The 24,193-nt window shown below is 37.3% G+C and overlaps 1 protein-coding gene across 2 annotated transcripts in view; it reads right to left on the bottom strand.

The window, feature by feature from the left end:
- TECPR2 (tectonin beta-propeller repeat containing 2) overlaps positions 1 to 24,193 on the bottom strand; it is a 140,516-nt gene that overhangs the window by 51,008 nt on the left and 65,315 nt on the right. For both annotated transcript variants that reach the window (XM_069103739.1, XM_069103738.1), the window contains exons 13-16: positions 23,435 to 23,576; positions 21,081 to 21,321; positions 20,300 to 20,389; positions 12,637 to 12,870 (exon numbers count right to left, since the gene is read on the bottom strand). In XM_069103739.1, the coding sequence (XP_068959840.1) occupies positions 12,637 to 12,870; positions 20,300 to 20,389; positions 21,081 to 21,321; positions 23,435 to 23,576 (707 nt within the window). The remainder of the gene's footprint in view (positions 1 to 12,636; positions 12,871 to 20,299; positions 20,390 to 21,080; positions 21,322 to 23,434; positions 23,577 to 24,193) is intronic.

Genomic DNA, 24,193 nt, shown 5'->3' with positions numbered 1-24,193 from the left:
TTTACAGGTATACACAGATAGAGGGCACAGGACCAATTCAATAGGAGGGGGGATGATGGAAGAGAGGGCAGGCTGGGGGGGAGGGAAGTTGGAAGCACCCACTTTTGAAAAGGGATGGGATCAAAGTAGAGAATAGAACAAGTGGGAGGTGGGATGGAAGGGAGGGAAATATAGTCAGTCTTTTACAATATATCTACTATGTTAATGTTTTGCATTAGCTACACATGTACAACCTATATTGAATTGCTTATCTTCCCAGTAAGGGTGGGTGACAAGGGAGGAAGGGAATGAATCTGGAATTCAAATTTTTAAAATCAAATGCTTAAAAATATGTATATACATACTATTATTAATATTATTTTACATGTAATTGGGAAATAAGATATACAGGCACTGGGGCATAGAGATCCACCATGCCCTACTGGAAAAATCGAAAGGGGTATGGGAGAAAATAGATTGGAGGAGGGGATATCCTGTGGGACTGCTATTTTGAGGCGGTGGGTAGGGGAAAAACGGGGAGAAAATTTGTAACTCAAAATCTGGCGTAAATGAATGATGTAAATCAGAATTTAATAATGCATTTGAAAAATGAGGAAAAAAAAGAATGTTTCATCTTAAGCTACAAAGATCATGTATCTTAGTCCATTTGGGAACTCTGACACTTGAAGTTATCTAATAAAAAATGTCAGAGACCACTACTGAAATAGCTCAAAGAGAAAATATATCCGAGAGCAGACAATAATACATGTGGCTCAGATAGTAACTTCTGTCAACTCATCTGATCAGTTCTCATTAAATCAAAAGTTTATGTGTAGTTTTACTTTTAAAACATTTTTCCCAAAGCAAAATAAAATCCACCTTTTTCATTTTAACTTGACATCAAATTTCGTTTCTCATATATAATAGTTCACATTATTGCTTTGTAGGTACAAAGTACTTTACATACATTATCTCATTTAATTGTTATCTCAGTTTTATACATGAAGAGGCTCAGAGAGGTGAAGCCAGAGACACATAAGTGGTAAGCAAGGCAGTCAGCACTTGAACCCAGATCAACTGACCATGAGTTCTGGAATTGTTCACTATGCTGTCTTAAAAAATATTCACTTTCATTATTAGCAAAAACCAGAAGAATTTGGCGTGACCTATTTTATTAGAATTTAGCATTTATTGGTTTCTTGGTCTTCTGCAAAACTGTTCAAGTTCATAATAACAAGGTCATACTTGAAAGTTTATAAAACACTTTCCTTACAACAACCATATGAGCTAATTGGAGCTCAAGTTTTATTACTCTAATTTTACAGACAAGGGAATTAAGACTTTGTGATGTAAAAAGATTTGCATAGGGTTATACAGTTATTAAATGTTGAGAGTTTAATCCCTGTTTCTTCCAGGAAGTCCAGTATTCTTTCCACTATACCACAATGACTTTCAGATCAAACATTCTACTTTTGTCTTTGAGGAATTTAAAATGACTGGTAACCATAATGATTGTTTTTACTTAAAACTATAAAGATTATTAAAGCACAGGAAATACAAGCAATTTGGAGAAATATGAGATCTGTATGAACTGCTGCAGAGTGAAGAATGCACAATCAAGAGACCAAAGTAAACAATGACTAAATACAGAAGTGAAAATAACATTAAATAATAGCTTGAACACAGATTAAATGCAATGAATTAGTTGAAATATCAGAATGCAACATTAGTTCCAGATGGCAGAGGGATAATGAAATACTTCCCACTTCTTGAGGGCTAAAGGAGGAATTATGTCATTAGAACCCAATACTGTGTAATTTGGTTTTAACTGGTTTTTGCGTGTTCTAAGGGATGGTTCTAGGGTAGAAGAGAATATCTGGAAAGGACTGTGGTATGAAAACTATTTTTAAAAATGTTTTTTATCTATTAAGGATAAAATCTCTGATACACTAAAAGGATCGATGAGCATGGAGCCATAAGACCTTTGCTCAAATAATGACTCAGTAGTCATGTCACTATGGGCAAGACACTTAATCTCTTCAAGAATACTACTCCTTGTACTACCTCCACTTCATGAGCCTGTCATGAATAAAAAACTTTGTAAAGTGCTACATTAATGCAAGGTATGATGATGACAATTACATAAAGAACTGTAACAGTCTTCCAACAAATTGTAATGATTTTGATGTATATATTAAGCTTGGCAGGAGCTGCTACAGAAGAATGTGTCACTGTGATAAGAATGTTATAAGGTCAATTAGAGACTAAAAGGCCTCTTGCATTCCTGGCCTCCTACCACAATGTCTAAAGTACCTATTCCAGCACAAGATTAATTATATAATACTTCCTTTTATCTTGTTTCAAAAGTCTGAGTAATATGCTCAATGGCACTATCAACTCCTTGAGGACAGGCACTGTTTTCTTTTTTCCTATAGCTCCTTGTACAGCGCTAGGAAAATAGAAGATGATCAGGAAAGTCTTGATGAAATGAAGACAGATTTATTGAAAAAGTCTACCTAAAAACTAAATCAGCAGCAGAACCAAGATAACATATTAATACTACCATTAGAAAATCATATTAAAGGCCTAATGTACTTGAGTATAAACATAACAGTATTCCAAAGAAGTGAGGCTTCCCTTCCACAAAAATTCTCCCATTTGTTCTGATTATCAAATGAGATGCCAGGCTTCAGAGATGAGGCATCTGCTTTAGTGTCAAGGAGTGAAGCAGTTTCTATGAGTGTATTGGGATGGGGTACAGAGGAACTATGGAGTGGGTAGTTCAATTCTCCACCAAGCTAAGGCTGGCACAACATTCCACATGATTATTCTCTTGCCACAAGGGTCTTAGCCTCCTTGTTTGAGGCTGGCAAAGTCCAATAAGGGAGTAGTGCCAGGAACATGGAGAGAAAAGTTTGGGGAACATCTGGTCCCAACAAGAAGTAAACCAAAAGGCCTGTTTCCCTGCTCTGTATGGTGTAAAAAATGAGTGAACACACAGGAGTTTTTTTTTTTTTAAATAAAAGGGTATCCCCTAAAAACAACAACAGTGGAAAGAGAATCAGATTTGGAGTCAGAAGACTTGAGTTCAAATACCAAATCTGCTATTTGCTTGTTTCAGAAACTTAAAATAGCTCAGGAGTGACCCCCAGTGGTCCTTAAACAGAATTCTTTGTAAGGTGAGGTAAAGTTTGATAAACCCCAGTAGGAACTAACCTCTCTCCTTTGAGCTCTCATACTGCACTATGCCTTTTTAATGACTCATCTCATTCTGCTTTGCATTTTAGCTATTTGTATTTGCATACATTCTCTATTTCTCTTATTTAACCATGATTTTTTGTAACACCAGGACAATGTCTCCATTGGATAATAGGTTCTGAAACCTATTAAGCAGGGTATACCAACAGTTTTTTTCCTTTTATCATTCATTTCTTAAAAATTTATGAAAATGTTTTCCTGTTTCATAGACTAATAATATAAATCCGAATTATTTAACTAATGAAGATCTGATATTCATTTGGCTAAATAATTTGTGGTATACAAATGTAGTCGAATACAACTATATCAAAAGAAAACAATAAACATGAGCAATTCAGAGAAACATAGGAAAACTTCTATGAAATGATGTGAAGTGAAAAAAAAATAACAAGGAGAACAATATACAATGACTACAACAATGCAAATAAAAAGAATACTACAATGAAGCTGAATGTTAAGTAATTGTAATAACCAATCCTGAATTCCCAAAACAGATGAGCTTTCTTTCAGGGAAGGTAGGAAAAAAGGGCAGATAGTTGCAGAATATCCTATATACTATTAGACACATTTCATTCTTTAGTTGGTTTTGCTTAATTATTTTCATTTGTTCATAGGGAAGGAAATCAATAAGGAGATGGGAGAAGGAAAAAGGATTAAAAAATTTAACATTTATATTTTTAAGAAAATATTTATTTAAAAATGACATTAAAAGGAAGGCATCCATCAAACTTATTTGAACAATTTTTTTTTTTGCCTTTTGGAGGGCAATTGGGGTTAAGTAACTTGCCCAAGGTTACACAGCTAGTATTTTTGTGTGGGTGTTAAGTGTCTGAGGACGGAACCGAACTCAGGTCCTCCTGACTCTGGGGCCGGCGTTTTACTCACTGCACCACCTAGCTGCCCCTTGAACAATTTTTTTTAACCTATTCCCATTTCTACCACCCTAACTCAGATACTCAGTACAACGTAATTCATAATAGGTCTTACAAAGATAATCTCTCTTACATATTGCTCTGGTGGTGTCACTTTTAGTGGTTCCCCACTGCCTTTAATTATAGTTCAAACTCCTCTGCTTGGCATTCAAGATACTCTATAGTATGGCACCCTCCTCTTTTTCAGCTTCTTCTGAAATTACTCCCTACAAAATTTTCTTGGCTCCAATCAAGCTGGTCTACTCTCTGTTCCCTGAATGTGCCATATGCCTTACCTATATTTACCTACATTTTTGCTTATGTGCTCTATTTTGCCTGTTCAATCTCTACCAATCCCATAAAATGCTTAACTCAAATCCTATCTCCTCCATGAAAACTTTCTTGATCCCTCATTACCTTTCATCTAAATTGACCAATCAAGCATTTATTAAATGCATTCTACGTGTTAGGCACTGGTAATTAAGCTCTAGATAAAGAAAAAAATGAAACAGTCCCCACTTTCAAGGAGTTCATTGGAGAGCAAATATGTACAAAAATACATATCTACAAAATATTTACAAGGCAATTTTTTTGAGGGAGAGCACTAGCATCTGGGAATCAGGAAAGGCTTAAGGTAGAAGGTGTCACATGCACTGAATTTTGAAGGAAACGATTCTAAGAAAAGATTCTAGGTGAAGAGGAAGTGTACTCCAGGAAAAGGGTGACAGCCAGTGAAAAGATAGGGAGACAGGAATATTAAGTACCAAGTGTGAGGAGCAGTAACAAAGTCATTCTGTCTGGAATGTACAGTGTAGGAAATGGAATGATGTTTAATAAGGCTTGAAAGGTAGGTTGAGGTCTGGTCATGAAGGACCTTCAAAGACAAGAGACTGATTCAAATATATAAGAACAAGAACCATTGCTCAAGAGAAAAATGGTCAAGGGAAATAAAAAGGCAGTTCTCAGAGATACATGTTATCAACAACCTTATGAAAAAAATGCTCCAAATGACTAATAAAAAGAGAAATGAAAATTAAAACATCTTTGAGCTTCCACCCCACAACAAATGGTCTGATGACCAAAAAAAATTATAAAATGACAGTCATTGGAGGGGCCTATGGAAGTACAGGTACCTTAATGTACTGTTAGCTGAGCTATGAATTAGTCCAGCCATTCCGGAATACCACAAAAGTTAATAAATTCTGCACATCCTCTGAAAAAACTATACCACCACTAGGCATGTATCCCAAAGAGATGAAAGGCCCTACATGTATAAAAATATGTACAGCAACACTTTTTGAAGTAGCAAAGAACAAAGAACAAAGCAAATAACCATAAAGTCAGTAATAGCTTAACAAATTATGGTATATGAATGTACATATATATTTGAAATATACATATATATTCATATAATGAATGTATATGGATGAGCCCTAATAAAGGGACAAATTCAGAGAAACCTAGGATATCTTCTATGAACTGATACAAAAGTATGAACTGATGATGACATGAGCATAACCAGGAGAACAATTTATATAATGATAACAACACTGTAAAGGATAGTTTTGAAAGACTTTAGAATTCTCTTCAGTGACCAGTCATGAGTCTGGGACAATGATGAAACATGATTCCCACCACTTGGTGGATAAGTGCTTGACTACACAAAATGAGACAAACATTTTTAGACACTACCATTGTAACACAAATTTGTTTAGCTGACTATAATTATTTGTTACAAAAGGAAGAATTCTGATTTTATGAGAGAGATAGTATAATAGAGAAAAGTAACACACAGTGATACTGATAATTTATAAAAGACTGTGAAACATTTTTTAAAATACACAGAAAAAGGCAGAAGGGAGTTCAGAAAGGGACACAGATAAGAAAGTCAGTGGTGTTACTACCTTGTTAATGATTTATATTTTTTTTAAAATGTCTTTTGTATATTAAAAACATTAATGACTGTCAAATTCTGAATAAAAATATTTTTACAAATACAAGGGGCACAAATAAGAAAGAAAGGAATGAAGGAAGAGAAATGAACAAAGCAACAGATTCAGAAAAACCTGGCAAGACTTGTATGAACTGATGTAGAATAAAGTAAGCAGAACCAGTAATACAATTTATACAGTGATGACAACATTATAATAAAAGAAAACAACTCTGAAAGACTTCAGAACTCTTCACAATGCAATGATCAACTCAGAAGACTGATTCTGAATCATGCATACCATCTCTTAATTTGGAGGTACAGAGTAAAATATAGTATAAGTGCAGAGTAAAATATCGACTTTATGTGTATTTATTTTGATGATTCTTGATGACTGATGATTATTGTTACTGGAAAGAGCTTTTACTTGGGGGGAGAGGTGAGAGTTACAGAGAGAGAGAGCAGGGAATGGTGATCAGTGATAACAAAAGGAGGAAAGAAAAATGAGCATTAATGAAACGTTTTAAATACACAGAAGAGAGCAGAAAGACATTCAGAGGGAGATACAGACAAGCAAGGCAGTTTTGGAATTAGAGTGCTGAATTTGTTATATACTTAAAAAAACAAGTTGTATATATAGATTCTCAGTTTCATATACAATTTTCTTTATTTGTTCTTTGTATGTGGAAAATTTATGTTTGTTGATTTCTGTCAAAGTAATTAAAAAAAAAAAGAAAATTAGTCAAATAGAGCAGTTTATATTTGAACCTAGAGGCAACGGGGACTCATTGGAGATTTTTTTTTTTTACTATGGAAGTGGCAAGAGTCTTAACTTTCACATTAGAAAAATTACTTGACCAGCAGTGTAGATAGATCGGATTGGGGCCGATGAAGTACTGGAGGCTATTGCAATTGCCTAGGTGAAGGTGATGAGGGCTTAGAGTGGTAACTGTCTGACTGGAAAAATTGAGATAATTGTAGAAATGCTGTAGAAATAGTAATGACAAGGTTTGCCAACTGAATGTTTGCGTTGGTAATAAGGAGTTCTTGCACTTTTTGAGTGGGGGAGTGACATGGTCAGATCTGTGCTTTAGAATATCACTTTAGCAGCCAGATGGAGGTTAGCTTAGAGAGGGAAGAGACTTAAGGCAGGGAGACCAATTAGGAGGCCACTACAATAGTCCAGGCAAAATGGTGATGGCTATTTGAGTGTCAAGAAGAGGATGAATAAGAAAGATGCTACGAGGAGCGGCCAGGTAGCACAGCGAGTAAGAGCACCGGCTCCAGTGTTGAGAAGACCTGGAGATCAAATCCTGGGCTCAGACACTTAGCATCCACCCAGAAAGACCTGGCCATGTAACCTTGAGCAAGTTACTTAACCCCAATTGCTTAGGGGCGGCCAGGTGGAACACCGGCTCCAGTGTTGGGATGACCTGGGGATCAAATCCAGGCTCAGATACTCAGCACCACACTCAGAAATAACTGGCTGTGTAACCTTGAGCAAGTTACTTAACCCTGATTGCTTTAAAAAAAAAAAAAGATGCTACAGAGCTAGAATTGGGAAAGCTTGACAATAGATGGGTTATATAGGCTAAGACTGAGGAATTAAAGATAACTGAGGTTGTAAACCTGTGTGGATACAAAGACAGTGATATCTTGCTGGCAGAAACAGGTAAGACTTCATAGAGGATGTGGTATTTGAGGTAGGCCATGACAATCAGTAGAATTTTTTTTAACCCCCCACTTGTTCTATTCTCTACTTTGACCCTGTCCCTTTTCAAAAGTTTGTGCTTCTAACTACCTTCCCCTCCAACCTGCCCTCCCCTCTATCTTTCCTCTTCTCATCCCCTTCCCCCCTACTCTCCTGTAGGGCAGGATTTAGGCAATTTAGTGTGTATGTCATTCCCTCCCTAAGCCAAATTCAATGAGAGTAAGGCTGACCCATTCCCTTTTGCCTTCCTGTTCTTCCCCTCCATTGTAACCATTTCCCCTTGCCTCTTCTATATGAGATAGTTTACCCCCGTTCTGTCTCTCCCCATATCCTCTCATTATATTCCTGTCTCACCTCACAATTTCACTTTTTAAATATCATCCCCTTCCTATTCAATTGATCCTGTGCCCTCTATGTATACATGTATACATATATACACACATTCACATATGTATTCATACACACACATACCCCCTTATATACATATATATATATATTTATATTCCCTTCAACTATCCTCATATTGAGAAAAGTTGCAGAAGTTACAATTATCGTTTTTCCATGTAGGAATGTAAATAGTTCAACTTTGATAAGTTCCTTGTGATTTCTTTTCCCTTTTTACCTTCTCATGTTTCTCTTGCTTATTATATTTGAATGTCAAATTTTCTATTCAGCTCTGGTTTTTTCATCAAGAATGCTTGAAGGGGAGGCCAGATGGCGCAATGAGTAAGATGCCGGCCCCAGTGTCAGGAGACCTGGGATCGGTTCCAGACTTAGATACTTGGCACCCATACAAAAATAACTGGCTGTGTAACTGTAAGCAAGTTATTTAACCTCGACTGCTTTAAAAAAATAAAAAGAATGCTTTAAAGTCGGACGGCTAGGTGGCACAGTGAATAGAGCACCAGCCCTGGAGTCAGGAGGACCTGAGTTCAAATCCGGCCTCAGACACTTAACACAAAAACTAGCTGTGTGACCTTGGGCAAGTCACTTAACCCCAATTGCCCTCCAAAAAGCAAAAAAAAAAAAAAGAATGCTTGAAAGAATGACCATATTTTCCCCTAAAACATTATACTCAGTTTTGCTGGGCAGGTGATTCTTGGTTTTAATCCTAGCTCCTTTGACCTCCAGAATATCATATTCCAAGCCCTTCAATCCCTTATTGTAGAAGCTGCTAGATCTTGTGTTATCCTGATTGTGTTTCCACAATATTCAAATTGTTTCTTCTTGGCTGCTTGTAATATTTTCTCCTTGATCTGGGAACTCTGGAACCTGGCTATAATATTCCTAGGAATTTTCTTTTGGGGAACTTTTTCAAGAGGTGACCAGTGGATTCTTTCAACCTCTATTTTGCCCTCTGGTTCTAAAATAGCAGGGCAATTTTCCTTGAGAATTTCTTGGAGGATGATTTCTAGGTTCTTTTTTGATCATGGCTTTCAGGTAGTCCAATAATTTTTAAATTATCTCTCCTGGATCTATTTTCCAGGTCAGTGGTTTTTCCAATGAGATATTTTACATTGCCTTCTATTTTTTCATTTGTTTGGATCTGTTTAACAGCATCTTGATTTCTCATAAAGTCATTAGCCTCCAATTGTTCCAATCTAATTCCGAAGGAATTATTTTCTTCAGTGAGCTTTTGAAATTCTTTTTCCAACTGGCAAATTCAGCTTTTTAAAGCATTCTTCTCCTCATTGGCTTTTTGGGCCTCTTTTGCCATTTGAGTTAATCTATTTTTTAAGGTGTTATTTTCTTCACTCAGGTTGTTGACTTTCTTTTCATGATTTTCTTGCACCATTCTCATTTCTCTTCCTAATTTTTCCTCTACTTCTCTTACTTGATTTTCAGAATCCTTCCTGACCTTCTCTATGGCCTTGTAACCAGTTCATACTTTTCTTGGAAGCTTTTGGTGTAGGAGTTCCAACTTTGTTATCTTCCTCCTGTTCATGCCTTGATCCTTTTTGTCCCCAAAAAAGGAGTCTAAAGATGATGGATTGCTGTACTTGCTTTGCTTGCTCATATTGCCACTCAATTACTTGACTTCTGAGCTCTTTGCCACAGTAGAACTCTGCTTCCAGAGGGGAGAGCTTTGTCCCATATCACCAGGGTTTCGCAGCTGCCAGAGCTATTAGGAGGGTGCCATTTCTACAGCCCCCACAAGCTCTGGCTCACTAGTCACACACCTCAGGACCACCACCCAAGACCTCAATCCAGATCCAGGCAGGTTAAAGCAAGAGTGATTACCCTCTGAATGGTAACTTGGCTGCCCTACGATCTGCAGGCCAGGAGCTCTGAAGCAGCCCTGTGGAGGCAGCTGCATGGCTGCCGCACCTCTGCTGCTTCTCACTCCGGGGGGCAGATGCCAGACCGCTCCTCCGTTTCCCCCCCCCTCCCCAATTCCAACAGAATTCTACACTGACCTTTTATTTTTTCTTTGGCATTTATGGGTTGATATTTCTGGAAACTGCCACAGTTGGTGGTGATCCACTCTCCTGAGGTCCACTCCAGCTGCTGCTGGTTGTGGCTGCCCTGGGGGCTCCCAGTGCACTGTGATGGACCCTTCCTGCTGGCCTGCCATCAGCGGGAGATTTGTTTCTCTCTGTCACTTTGTGGGTTCTGTTACTCTAAAGTTTGTTTAGTCACATTTTATAGGTATTTGAAGTGGTTATGGGGGGAGGTCACGGAGTTTTCCTGCTTCTCCTACTCCGCCATCCTGGCTCTGCCCCAACATGGGTAGAATTTTAAAAGGCAAGGTTGTCAAGAAGGAAATGAAGGAAGGTATTCCATGTAGGGGGTATATAAAATGAACAAAAGGCAATAAGGCAGGAAAATCTTGGGCACTTTTGTTAAACTGTAAGTAGTTTAGTTTGAACACATGTCATTGAGCATATGTAGAAGAGTAATAGGAAGTAAGTTTAGAAAGACAGGTAACAGTTATATTGTAAAGGACCTTAAAGACTAGGTTAGTTTGGATTTTAACTTCTTAATGCACAATTTTATCATAGTCTTCTGCTTAAAAATCTTCATCCATTATTTGCCCTCATCAAACCACATCTATATGTGGTTTTCTTAGCTCTGAGCAACATAGTTTAGGAAGGTTGTTTATAATGTAAAAAGGAGGAAAAATGGGAAGGCAAAGAGATCACTTGAAGGAAATGGAGGTATTTAGATGGGAGAAGAGAAGAATCAGGGGCCCTGAGGTATATGAAGGGCTACAACAGGGAAGGCAGACAGGCAGATAAAGCTACAGATGCCTCATTTAATGAATATTTTCAATTAAGAAATTTAGAACCCTAATTGCCCTCAAAAAAAAAAAAAAAGAAATTTAGAAACTTTTAGGAGAAATTTCACAAAAGTAAAGCAACTTGATAAAGTGAATTTTTGTCAATCTTTACATTGGGACTAGAATATAAGGTGCAATGAGGATGTCTATTTGACCATTCCTTTTCAGTCTTCTCTGTAGGTTCTTAAACCATGTAATATCTAACCACGCATACCTCCCACGGCTCAGCCCTGGGTGCTTTTCTCTGTTGTATAGTATCCCATTTGGTGATCTCATCAGCTCTCACAGTTCATCTCTATACAGAAGATTTTGAAATCTAAATAACCTGTCCTAGTCTCACCCCTGAACTTGAACAGCTTTTATTGCCTTATACTGAATTGTCTTTTCTGTATCTCAGAAATCCACAGGCATCTCAAACTCCAAAAACCCCTTAAGTCCTTTTCTCTTCTCAACTTCCCCATTACTACTGAGGCTACCACCATCATCACGCTCACAATCTGTGCCCTACTCAACTCCCTCATGTGCATTCACCCCCATATCCAACCTATTGTTGAGTGTTGTTGTTTCTACCTTCACAACATCTCTCACAAAGTCTGCTTCTCTCTACTCACACTGCCTATCCCCCACTACAGGCCCTTATCATCTCTCACACTTGGGACTATTGCAATAGCCTCCTTTGTCCTCCCTACCTCATGTCTCTTCCTACTCCAATCTATCCTCCACTTAGCTCTCAAAATGATTGTCCTAAAGCACAGATCTAATTATGTTATCCCTCTCTAATCAATAAACTCTAGTGGCTCTTTATGACCCCCAGGATCACATATAAGGTCCTATCCTCTATAACCTGGCCTCTTCCACCCTTCTTGTCTTCCTACATTTTATTGCCCTCCATGCACGCTACGATCCAACCACACCGGCCTCATTCATGATACTCCATCATCTCCCACCTCTGTGCCTTTACCCCGGCCATCTCTCATGCCTGTAAAGTTCTCCTTCTTCACCTCTGCTTTCCACACAGTTTGCCACAGTCAGCTCCAACTCTACCTTCTGAGAAAGGCCCTTCCTGGACTCTCATGCTGCTTGTGCCTTTTCTTCTAAGTCTACCATCCATTTAACATGAATATACCTTGTATGTACCTAGTTATTTACATGTCTCCCTCATCAGACTATATATTCTCTGAGAGGAACTATGTTTTTGCTTTCCTTTGTATTTTTTACCACTTTACATAGTATGTGTCACAAAATATTTAATAAATACTTGTTAACATGATTTGTCCAGGAGAATTATAACAATAATAAAGACATTTGTTTAATATTTTAAGGTTTTATAAAGTGCTTTCCCCAAAATCACCCAATGAAGCAGGCTGGTCACAACATTACTTTTAAGAAAACAAATAACACGAAGGAATTTGCCTATGGTCACTTAGGTAAGAAGTTTCACAGCCAAATTTTGAGCCTAGATCTCCTGATTCCAAGTTCAGCATTCTTTCCTCTGCATCATATTGTTTCTACAGCATAGCAAGTGACTTAAATCATAATTTAAAGAAAGATAACTCAATAGTCATACCTAGCTGAGAAAGGTCCAGCCTCATCCAATGCATTCCTGTTGGGCAACTTTTGGACAGTGTTCTGATAAACACTTGTCCAAAGCTATCTAAGCCCCATATGGCATCCTGGCAGGCAGAGTATGCTATCATTTCAGTATCAGGAGGCAGCTGAACTGTAGAAGGACGGAATTGTGGATTCTGGTCACTCACACAAAACAGATCCTTGGTGTTCTGGCACAACCACAAAAAGCTTCCTATGGGGGAAAAAAATGTCCACATTTGTTGTTAAGCACCATTCACAAGTGAGTCATCTGGACTAAATGTAGAACAAGGCAGCATTTTAATTTTATGCACATGTCAAGCAAACTAACTACAAAAATTGCATAGCTACTGACTAAAATGCAAATTCACTGGTGACATCAATTTCTTATTATGTTTCTATAGGTTAGCTAACTCAAACTCAAACACAATGTCCATTTGAAACAATGCTGCCAACACAGTTAGTATAAGAGGCAACAGATGTAACAAAAAAACAATACCCTTTCGCCCTTTACATTTCACAGAGGGTTTGGGGAACTTTTTTGCACCTCTCCAATGAACTTATCATGCATTATCTTGTATTTGAATTATTCGTGTATGTGTTCTACAGCTCAATACTCAATGCCATGGGGACAGGAGCTGATTTTTTTTTCCTTTTGGAGGGCAGTTGGGGTTAAGTAACTTGCCCAAGGTTACATGGCTAGTTTTTTTGTGTGGGTGTTAAGTGTCTGAGGCTGGAACCGAACTCAGGTCCTCCTGACTCCGGGGCCAGCACTTTACTCACTGCGTCACCTAGCCGCCCTTCTGATTTTTTAAAAATAAATTTTGTTGATATATTTTTTTTATACCACCAAAATTCATCCCACTATCCTGCTGACTGTCTCCCAGAAAGCCATCCCATATCACAAGTCATTTTTTTAAAAAGGAAAGTGGAAAAAAATCAACAAATCCAATCAATATAGGAAACAAAATCTGAAAATCTATGCAGTGTACCATATCTGTGGATCTTCCATCTCTGCAAAGGAATAGACAAGTAATTTCAACTATTTGCCTCAGTTCCCTCAACTGTAAAATGGGGACAATATTATTTACCTCACAGGGTTACTGTGAGGCTCAAATGGTCTAATATTTGTAAAAAAAAATTTTGTAAAAATTCAGGGCGGCCAGGTAGCACAGTGAGTAAGAGCACCGGCCCCAGAATCAGGATGACCTGGGATTGAATCCGGGCTCAGACACTTAGTATCCACCCAGAAACATCTGGCTGTGTAACCTTAAGCAAGTTACTTAACCCCAATTGCTTAGGGGTGGCCAGGTGATGCAGTGAGTAAGAGCACCAGCCCCAGAGTCAGGATGACTTGGGATCGAATCTGGGCTCTGATACTTAGCACCACACCCAGAAATAACTGGCTGTGTAACCTTGAGCAAGTTACTTAACCCCAACTGCTTAAAAAAAAAATGTGGTTAGCCTAGTGCCTGGCAAAAAGTTGGTGCCATGTAAATGTTTATTCTTTCCCTTTCTCTTTCCTTCTCTCTTCAAGTACAGTGCTTTGGACATCATACTCACTTAATAAATATTTATGGAATGAGTGAGTTAATAAATGAATTATAGTTATTTGTTGTAATGGGAATTGGAATTTGAAGATCTTCCCTGGCCCTTAATAGACATAGGGGGAATCTGAAGACCTCCCCTGCTTTGAAAGTAAACTGCTTTGAAAGTAAACAGGCTGAATTCAGCCTGTTATGGGGCAGAGTTTACTTTGGGGATTTTGCTAAAGGGTGGAGCAGAGCCCCCAGGAAGCTGGGAGGCAGAGAGATGATGGGAGAGGAGAGAGAGAGAGAGAGAGAGAGAGAGAGAGAGAGAGAGAGAGAGACAGGTTTGTGAGTAAATTTTGATCTTGTATTGGTTTATGGGAAGGCTGAAGGATGCTGTGGCTCTCAGTGTTATTATGGCTTCTTGATATCTTTGGTACTATGATGGAATCAGCTTACTGGTTTTGGGATTGGGTTTTCTGGTGTCTAAATAAATGATTCAGTTCTGTCCTCTATATGGAGAGTTTGGTATATTTTGTGATCGAACATCATGCGGTATTTATAGTCATGGTCTTGTGATCATGGGCACTGTAAATATTGCATTGGTGCTACATTTATATACATGTTCTATTCTCCATCAGACTGAAAACTTCATTAAGAGTAAGAACAATATCTTACTTAAATTTTTCTCCTCCCCAAGCAACTAACAGAAGTTGGAACTCAGGAAGTGTTTAATGTTCACTGAATTACTAAAAAAGCACAATGAAAAGGACAGAAGGAATTTTCTTTTGGCTACAAATCTCAGATAATTTTTTACAGCCTTAAGCATTGGAAAGCTCTGAACCAGTGCTCTAGTTATTGACATTCATTAATATAGAATTGCCTTTCTTCCTATAACTTAATTTTCCTATTAAGGTAAAAAAATATTCAATTTCCACTTTAGATAAAAAGTTTGGCAATGTTTAAGGAGTGACAAAATGATGACCCCATTCTTTTATAAATTTCTTTTTATAAACAGTAATTATCAAACACATTCAAATACACAAGAATATTTTTAAGACTATATGTGAAAAACTTTTATTAGAGTTTGTTAAAATGTGCATATTAATTTTAACAACAACAACAAATAACAACCCATAACCAGCAGCAGCAATCAGATATAGAAAAATCTACCCAAAAGAAGTGATATAGACAGGATGGGGCCTAGCATTTCAATGGTATAGTAAACTCTCTATACCAATGAAGGTTAGCACCTCTTTTTCAACATAGTCTTGGAGTCCTGGGAAGTCACATGACTTGCCCAAGGTCTCACACAGCCAGGTGTGTCAGAGGAACCCAGGTCTTCTTGGCTCTGAGACTGGCTCTCTACATTTACTTCTACCAAAATAAGTTACTAAATTATCCTATTTATTTCTGTTTCCTGTTTAGTGTTTTTTTCCTTCTAAGTTTTCCTGGATTTTGTTGCTGTTCTTATTTTCAGAATGTATATTCTTTTGGTTCTACTTTCTTCAGTCAACACCATTTCATATTATTCTCCCTTTATTTCATTGTACTATTCACATTTGCCATTTGTGATGCAATGATATCTCATTACATTTACATACCACATTGTTCAGTCATTTCATAACTACTGGACACACAGATTCTCTCTGATTTTACTATAACAGCTACTGGAGCCAGGGCTAATTTTGTTTGACATCTTTAATATTGTTGAGAGGGTACACAGAGTTTTATAGCTCATTTGGATAACATCATATTGCTTGCCAAAAAGACTTCACCAATTCACAGCTCAACTGGAATAAAGATCTTGTCTTTGTACAGTCCAATTGGCCTTGGATTTTATTAGTCTTAACTACTTTTGCCAACTTAATGGATATAAGATGGTTTGATTTGAATTTCTCTGTTTATTAGAAAACAAAGTTTTTCAGGTGGCTCTTGACAACTTATGCTTCTTTAGAGAATTTCCTCTTTATATGTGTAGCCATTTACCTACTGGTAATAAATTATATTTTCTACAAACTTCTTCATATTTCTTATACTTTTTTAGCATAAACAAAACCCTACAGTTCTTTTCAATTCAATTTTATTAAAATTTATTTATTGACATTTTAAGTCCCTACTATGTGTAAGGTACTGCGTTATGTACTAAAGATACAAATTCCAAAAGAAAGCAGTCCCTGCTCAAATTTCAAACTCTGCTTTTATAAAGCAGTAATGATCAAAACTATATGGTATTGGTTAAAAATGTAAAAAGTTTGTCAAAAAAATACATTAGATAAGTAAGACCCCAAAGCAACTGGACAGAGAAGTCTAGTGTTCCATAAACTTGGAAAAACTGGTATGAACTGATGCAGAAGGAAGTGAAAAAAAGAACCAGAAAAACAAATCACATGATGAACACAATAATATGAAGATATAATAATGTGATATAATACATCATAACACAACACACCATAATTATATGTAATATAATAAATAAGTTATTATATTATTATAAATTAATAATTAATAAAACATCAGCAGACTTGAGAATTCTAACCAATGAAGTGCCCAATCATGAGCTTGGAAGAAGGCTGGTAAGGTAGGCCCCCTTCTCAGAAGAGAGAGGTGTCAGACTGAAACGGCAAAAAAGCCATTCATATTCAGTAACATCGAATGTGCTAATTTGCTTTGCTTAGCTATATGTCTTTGCTACAAGGGAGGATTCTATTATAGGCAAAGGGATCAAAGTTAAGGCAAGGTTTTTAAAGAGAGGATTAATAAACTACTTAACAATAAGAAATGAATTTCTAAGAATTGATAAAACCATTAAGAGAATATGTATAGAGTAAAAAGGTACCCAGGTAGGGCATTGGGGCCATCCATGCATAGGGAGTAGGAAATGAATGATGATCCTTTAGAGAAGGTTGATAAGAGGTGGTCAGACAGGTAGAAAGAAAACTAAGAATGACAGTGTCATAAAAGACAAGGGAAGAGATACTATCCAAGAAGAGAGGTAACTGATGGTGTCAAATGACACAAAATGGTCAAGTCAAAAAAGGTCTGAGTAAGAGTCAAAAGAATCAAAGAACTTAACAGTTAAAAGATCACTGATAATCCTAAAAAGAGCAGTTTCAGTTCAGTATTAGAATTGAAAGCTAGATTTATTTCTTTTAAACTGATTTGTTTATTTGCTTTTAGTTTACAACATTCAGTTCCACAGTCCCCTGAGTTTCAAATTTTCTTGACCTCCTGCTCCTCCCCCTCCCGTGCCGCCTCCCACCCCCCGCCATGGCAGAATGCACGGAAAGCTAGATTTAAAGGGGCTGAGAACTTTGTAGGGGCATATACCACAAAGAAATCAGACAGATGGAAAGAACCCATAAGGACAAAAATATTGCTAACAGTACTTTTTATCGTATCATAGATTTGGAACATTATCAATTAGGAAAAAGATGAATAAATGGTTTATGAGTGGAAAGCTATGAATATTGAATATGTACAATAGGAAATGATAAATATGATATTCAGAGAAATAAGGTAAAGACTTAGAACTAATAGAGAGGGATAGGAACAGAATCAGTAGAACAATTTTTATGACCACAATGATGTAACAGAAAATAACCTGGAATCATTACACAATTTCTTATTTCTGGGTGTGGTGCTGAGTATCTGAGCCCGGATTTGATCCAGGTCATCCTGACACTGGAGCCGGTGCTCTTACTCGCTGAGTCACCTGGCCGCCCCTAAGCAATTGGGGTTAAGTAACTTGCTCAAGGTTACACGGCCAGTGTTTCTGGGTGGGTGCTATGTGTCTGAGCCCGGGATTCGATCTCCAGGTCATCCCAACATGGGAGCCGGTGCTCTTACTCGCTGTGCTACCTGGCCGCCCCATCATTACACAATTTCAATCAATGCAGTAAATAATCACACAGAGGAACAGAATAAGATATACATTTTTACACATGGGCAGTGCAAAGAATTGTTTGTTTGGATAAACTTATTTGTTTCAAGGAAGGATTTGTACTTGGGGTAAGAAGAGTGAGTTAGTGGGTAGTTGAGAGGGAAAGAAAGGGAGGGAAGGAAGGAAAAAAGGAAGGAAGGAAGAAAAGAGCATCGATAAAACTTTTTTTTTTTTTTAAAGCAATTGGGGTTAAGTAACTTGCTCAAGGTTACATGGCCAGTTATTATTTCTGGGTGTGGTGCTGAGTATCTGAGCCCAGATTTGATCCAGGTCATCCCGACACTGGAGCCGGTGCTCTTACTCGCTGAGCCACCTGGCCGCCCCTAAGCAATTGGGGTTAAGTAACTTGCTCAAGGTTACACGGCCAGGTGTTTCTGGGTGGGTGCTAAGTGTCTGAGCCCGGGATTCGATCTCCAGGTCTATCTCAACACTGGAGCCGGTGCTCTTACTCGCTGTGCTACCTGGCCACCCCAGATAAAACATTTAATAATTACAAAAAAATAAAATGAAAAAATTTAGATGACACAAATGGCAATTTTTTCATTTCCAGTTAAATTTAACAGGCATCTTAAAAAAAAACTGACATAATGGAAGTTCAGTTTCACATATATTCTTTATTTTTTGTACACTGAAATGTTCATGTTTTATTAGGTATGAAATTCATTATTTAAAAATATTGTAGGCAAGAAAATAAGTGGAAGTAACTAGTGGAAACAGCTCTTTCTAAGATTTGGGCAGAAAAATGTAAAGGGGAGATATAAAGCAACAGCTTAAAAGAATGAAGTATAGGTAGTTTAACAATGGGGGAGACCTGGATATATTGGCAGGCAGTAGGGAAAGACAGTGGACAAGGACAGAATGAAGATTTGACAGCTAGACAGAGGGAAAATGATCCAGAAAGAAAAGATCCCCCCAAAGATAGGAGGCAATGGGATCAAGAGCACAAGTAGTGAAGAGAGGCTGGCTTTGGCAAAACAAAGGGCCACCTTTTTTTAAGATAAGAGCAAACCAGGAGTTCAAGAAGAAGGGTTTTGAAAAGTTTATGTGGAACAGGGAAAAAGATACTCAAAGCAAATAGCCTATATTTTATCAGTAAAATAGGAGACGAAGTTTCTTGTTGAGAGGAAGGAGGAAGGAGAACTGGTATCTTGAGGATTATCCACTGTGAATACAGTGGTAGCGGCAATCTGAGAAGAATGTAAGTATTGCATTAGAGCAGTGAGGATTCACCTGAGATCAGATAACAAGTTTTTCTTTTTTTTTAATGTGGGATTTCCTCCCATAGCTTTCAATAGCAACTGAGTGAGAGTAGAGAAAGCAGATGGGGGGCCGGAGTGTGGTTATTAAGGGTTAGAATATGTTAAGGTATCAGTACAGAACAAGAGATCAAGAGATTCAAGGTTAGAAGATAGTATACAGATGAATTAATTATAGAGTCAAGATTATGAAGGGAAGAAAGTGTAGGAGAGCAAGAATAATGGATGACAGAACAGAAAGCATGAGAGACTATACATTATGCTAAGGACAGAGAAGAGGTTTAGGAATATGAAAGAAAATGAGCCAGGACAGGAGATTATGATATAAGAGAGGGATTTCACAGGGCAGAAGAATGTAAAGGACATTTTTAGGGGGACTGGTTTGAGTGAATGTGACAAAAGGATGGGATTTGGATAAGTAGAGGGAAAATAAAGGCATTGGATGCTTAAGGGTAAGAGCTGGAGGCTGCTAGGAGGTAAGAAAGTAGTACAAAAAAAAGACCTGGGAAGGACAAAAATCACCTACTCCTCAATTTTGCTGAGGGGTATTTTTGTGTGCCATTGAAAATCATCTGATGCCCACTTCAGACAAACTGTCTATCCATGTATTAGGGATAAAGGTACTATACTTTTAGATATAAACATACATTCCTAAAAAAAATTAGGAAAACTGATCTTTTCTCAAGCACTAGGTCCCTTGGATAACCCAATTAAATTGCTTCAGGTGACTGGTACTATTTTGCTCAGGGCAATGTCTAATATTTTGAAAACTGCATTATCATATCTGTGTATGTGTTTGAGATGCCTGCAAGATGACAACATTCATTATCAAGTAGAAAACAATAACAAAATTTGACTTGAACTCATTTATACAATTGACCTATGCATTAAATTTCTTAACAAAAATTGACCAACCTTCTTTAGTAGGAGCAGCAGAAGCCAACACAAACACCCATTTTGTTGCTGAAGCAGTACCACGTGGAACAACATTATTCCAATATGTCCCTGGAAATAATTAAGGGAACTAATCATTATCCTCTCACAGTCAGTTGTAGATTATCTACCTAATACAGAATAATGGATCTCAAGCTTTATGTGTTTTGTTTGAGAATACTGTCAAGACAGAAACACACAAAGATGTATATGAACTCATCTTTTTTGAGAGCAAGGGAAAAGAGAGAGGTAACAGTTAGGTTAAGTACTGTGACAAATTCACAAAGCAGAAGATTTATTCACAGAAAACGGACCAATTACATTTTAATTATAAAGCTCTCTGAAGAGCCTTTACAATTATTCCACTTTAAGTGGTGGCAGGATTTTTTTCTCAGGGAGATACAATATTCTACCTCATTAGGATCTTATAAAGTTTGAAGTTTGGGTAAGGTTATTTTCACATGTAAACATAAAATTTATATAATGGTTAGAGTTGCTCTATTCATAATATATCATAATAAATTTTGATGGTAATTCATCACTTACCATCCAGACATTGGTGTTTCTAACAAAAGTAATGTCAGGTTTAAAAAAATGGAGAGTAATCTTACAACTTTAAGACTTCTTTCTATTAATTTGTACTCAAACCACCATCTTTAATCATGTATCTTTTTCATTTGAAGGTTTAAAGCTTCTCTTTCAGCATTTACTTTTAGAATGAGAGTACCTATTAGGAACAACAGGAATAAAAAAATCTACTAACCTACTAGACTTCCTTTGGCTACATGGAATTCATTCTTGCCTGACGAGATCCAAACGCCACTGTTGTTGACACCGAGCAGGCTCGGCTGACACTGAAGCTGCTGTGACCAAAATGCCATTCGAAGTTTGTCTGCCACCTTCTCCACAGGAGCCTGAGCAGCTGTTGCCACCGTGTGTGTGGCATGAATTATTGTTTGGAATAAGCTGCACTGGTCAAACACCACATAATCTGTGATGCTGACCTAGAGAGAGAACACCAGAGAATAGGGCAGCCATAAGTCATCTGGACACCTGCTAGTTCTGCCGTTAGTTCCTACTTTACATCCACTGCTCTGACTCAGTTTCTATTTCCAAATTCCCTTAATGACCTGGGTCAAATGCTTATCCCCTCCTAAGCCTCTTGGTTCTCAAAGGATGGTCCCGAAACTCCTTCTAAGGGTCCACGAGACCCTTTGAGGGAGACTGAAAAGTCAAAACTATTTTTATAACAATACCAAGATGTTTGATTTTGAATATAAGTATCTACAGATACAACACACATAGAAGAAAAGCTCTTGGCGGGGCGAACTTCTATCATTTTTAAGAATGTAAATGGGACTGAAGAATAAAAAGTATGAGAGTCTCTATGCTAGTCTAATCCAATCCAAAAGGCATTTATTAAGCACCTTTTAGAGATAAATATATGCTAGGTGTTGGGAATAAAAAAAAAAATCAGTTCCTGCCCTCCGTGACTTGATGTTCTTTCTACAGGGGGAAAAAACAGCATTTAAATAGATAAGTTCATTCACAATCATGTGAGGAAGGAGAGAATATTAAAAACTAGGAGGATCAGAAAGGACACATGAACTGAGCCTTGAAAGAAGCTACAGATTCCTTCTAGACATAGAAGAGAGAAGGAGGGAGCGTGTTCCATGCATGAAGGAGAAAGATTGAAAAGGCATGTAAGTGGAAGACAGAATACTAAATTTGAAGAAGTTTGGCTAGAAGGTATCTGGATCCTAGTCAAGAATGAAAGGAAAGGGGGAAGCTAGGTGGTGCAGTGAATAGAACACTGGCCCTGGAATCTGGGGGACCTGAGTTCAAATCCAGCCTCAGATACTTAATACTTACTAGTTGTGTGACTTTGGGCAAGTCACTTAACCCCAATTGCCCTGCCTTCCCCCTTCCAAAAAAAAAAAAAGAATGAAAGGGAAGAAAATCATTGTAGTATTTACTAAAAATTATTTTCAAATTGGTCATTTCTAATGAGGTTTGATCATAAGATAATAGATAATACAAAGAATCAATGAGATTACATACCTTAATCAGTAAAAAATGAATGTTTGGTAAAATATATAAGCAGATAATATTATATAGTGGACACTCTTGATACTCCAGAATGTTTTGTCCACAGATATTTTTATTTAAATTATAAAACATAGACAAGAGAAAAACCTTTATTTTTCTGATTGAACAAAAGAGAGATTAATCTTTATTAAAAACCAAACATGACTTCTTTTTCCACATTCTCATTGTCATACATTTAGAGCTTGGGGGACTATAAGGGTTATCTTGCTCAACCCTCCTTATTTGACAAATAAGGCAACTGAGGCCCCAAAAGGGCTTTGCTCATATAAAGGACAAACAATCACTTAAAAAATAAGTAGTATGACTGCCTATGTAAATACAAGTCTGAGGTAATACTGAAAAAACTTGAACCTCAAAATATGACACACTTCAAAACTTCATTTTCATTGTCATCCCTTATTAACTTTCATGGTAGAGGTAGAAGAGGAAAGAAGGGAAAGTGATACAGTTTCCTTTGAGGGTCAACTCTAAGTCATTCTAGGGCTAAGACACACAACAAATCACTGGGATAGCCATATGAAAAGATTGTTTTAAGAAGCACCACCCTGTTAGATACTCAAAATATATCAATTTCTGGGAACACTTAGTGAGGAAAAAATTATTTCTTCCCTGAAATTGCCTTCACTTACCACATTTCAAACAAATCTTTTAAGTAAAGACACATGAACTTTGTGTTTTAGCACTATACATACATCTACTGTTCTTTCCCTTAATATATTTCCACAGACATAAACAACATCATTAACTAGATGTTCAGACTGGTGCTGCTAGGTTTATTATTATTAGTATTACACACACTAGCACATTTCTAAATAGGAAAAATAAAGCCTGCTTTATTTAAAGTAGGATTTCCAAGCTATCTTTCCAATGATGAAAATTCTATGATACTTTTAATGTGCACAGAAAGAGAGAGACACAGAGACAGAGAAAGAGAGAGAAAGAGATCTTGAGATCTCCTGAGACTACCTATGGATGGATAGTGGCCCTTATTGATAGCTGAATGCCTACTTGCCACCAATGGTCATCATCTCCTTGAGGTTTCTTGGAAACAACACCAGTTCTGAACCAGAGATTTCCATGGATGTCCAAAGCCCATATGGTTTGTTGATCTCCAAGAGTTATACACACAGGTTCCAAAGCTTGCCTTTCACTGCAGGCATTAAAAATCGAAGAAAAAAAGCAAATAACTAGATTACATATTCAAATTTCCAATACTTGCCATTCAATAATTAAATGTCCACTGAATAAAATGACCAAGGCATAATCCTACCCTTAAGTACCTAACATTCAATCTCCAGGGAAGTGAGTGGTTTGGAGATTTGTACTCTACCATCATGCAGCAGAACACATGGCTCTGAGAACCTCCATGACATGAGGAGGAACCAGAGTTTGACTCTACTGTACAAAAGGGGAGCAAGAAGAAGGGCAGCTATGTGATAGAAAAACAGCAATTCTAAGTTCTCAGTCTTTTGTACCACATTTATAACAACTCAGGGAAAAAAAGATGATTCAGCACACTAGGGATGTTCAAAACATCTTTGTCTATTTTTTCTTAGAACTGTGAACACTTTCATACCAGCAACCTTATTTGGTACAAACAATAAGAAATATTTTGAGTGTCAAGTGTCAAATATAAAAATTAATTTTAACAGAATTAGATGAAAATTGAAAATATGGCCCTAGGTTAATGTGGATTACACTCAGTTTTCCTAAATGTGGAAAAAGAAATCTTTGGGAATAAAGAGAAGTAAGATTCTGAATAAAGAA

Source organism: Petaurus breviceps, unplaced genomic scaffold (genome assembly GCF_028583685.1).
Source record: "Petaurus breviceps papuanus isolate PSGF00001 unplaced genomic scaffold, PetGlider_PUasm1.0 64, whole genome shotgun sequence".
NCBI classification, from domain to species: Eukaryota; Metazoa; Chordata; class Mammalia; order Diprotodontia; family Petauridae; genus Petaurus; species Petaurus breviceps.
This window is presented reverse-complemented; position numbering and strand designations above follow the sequence as displayed.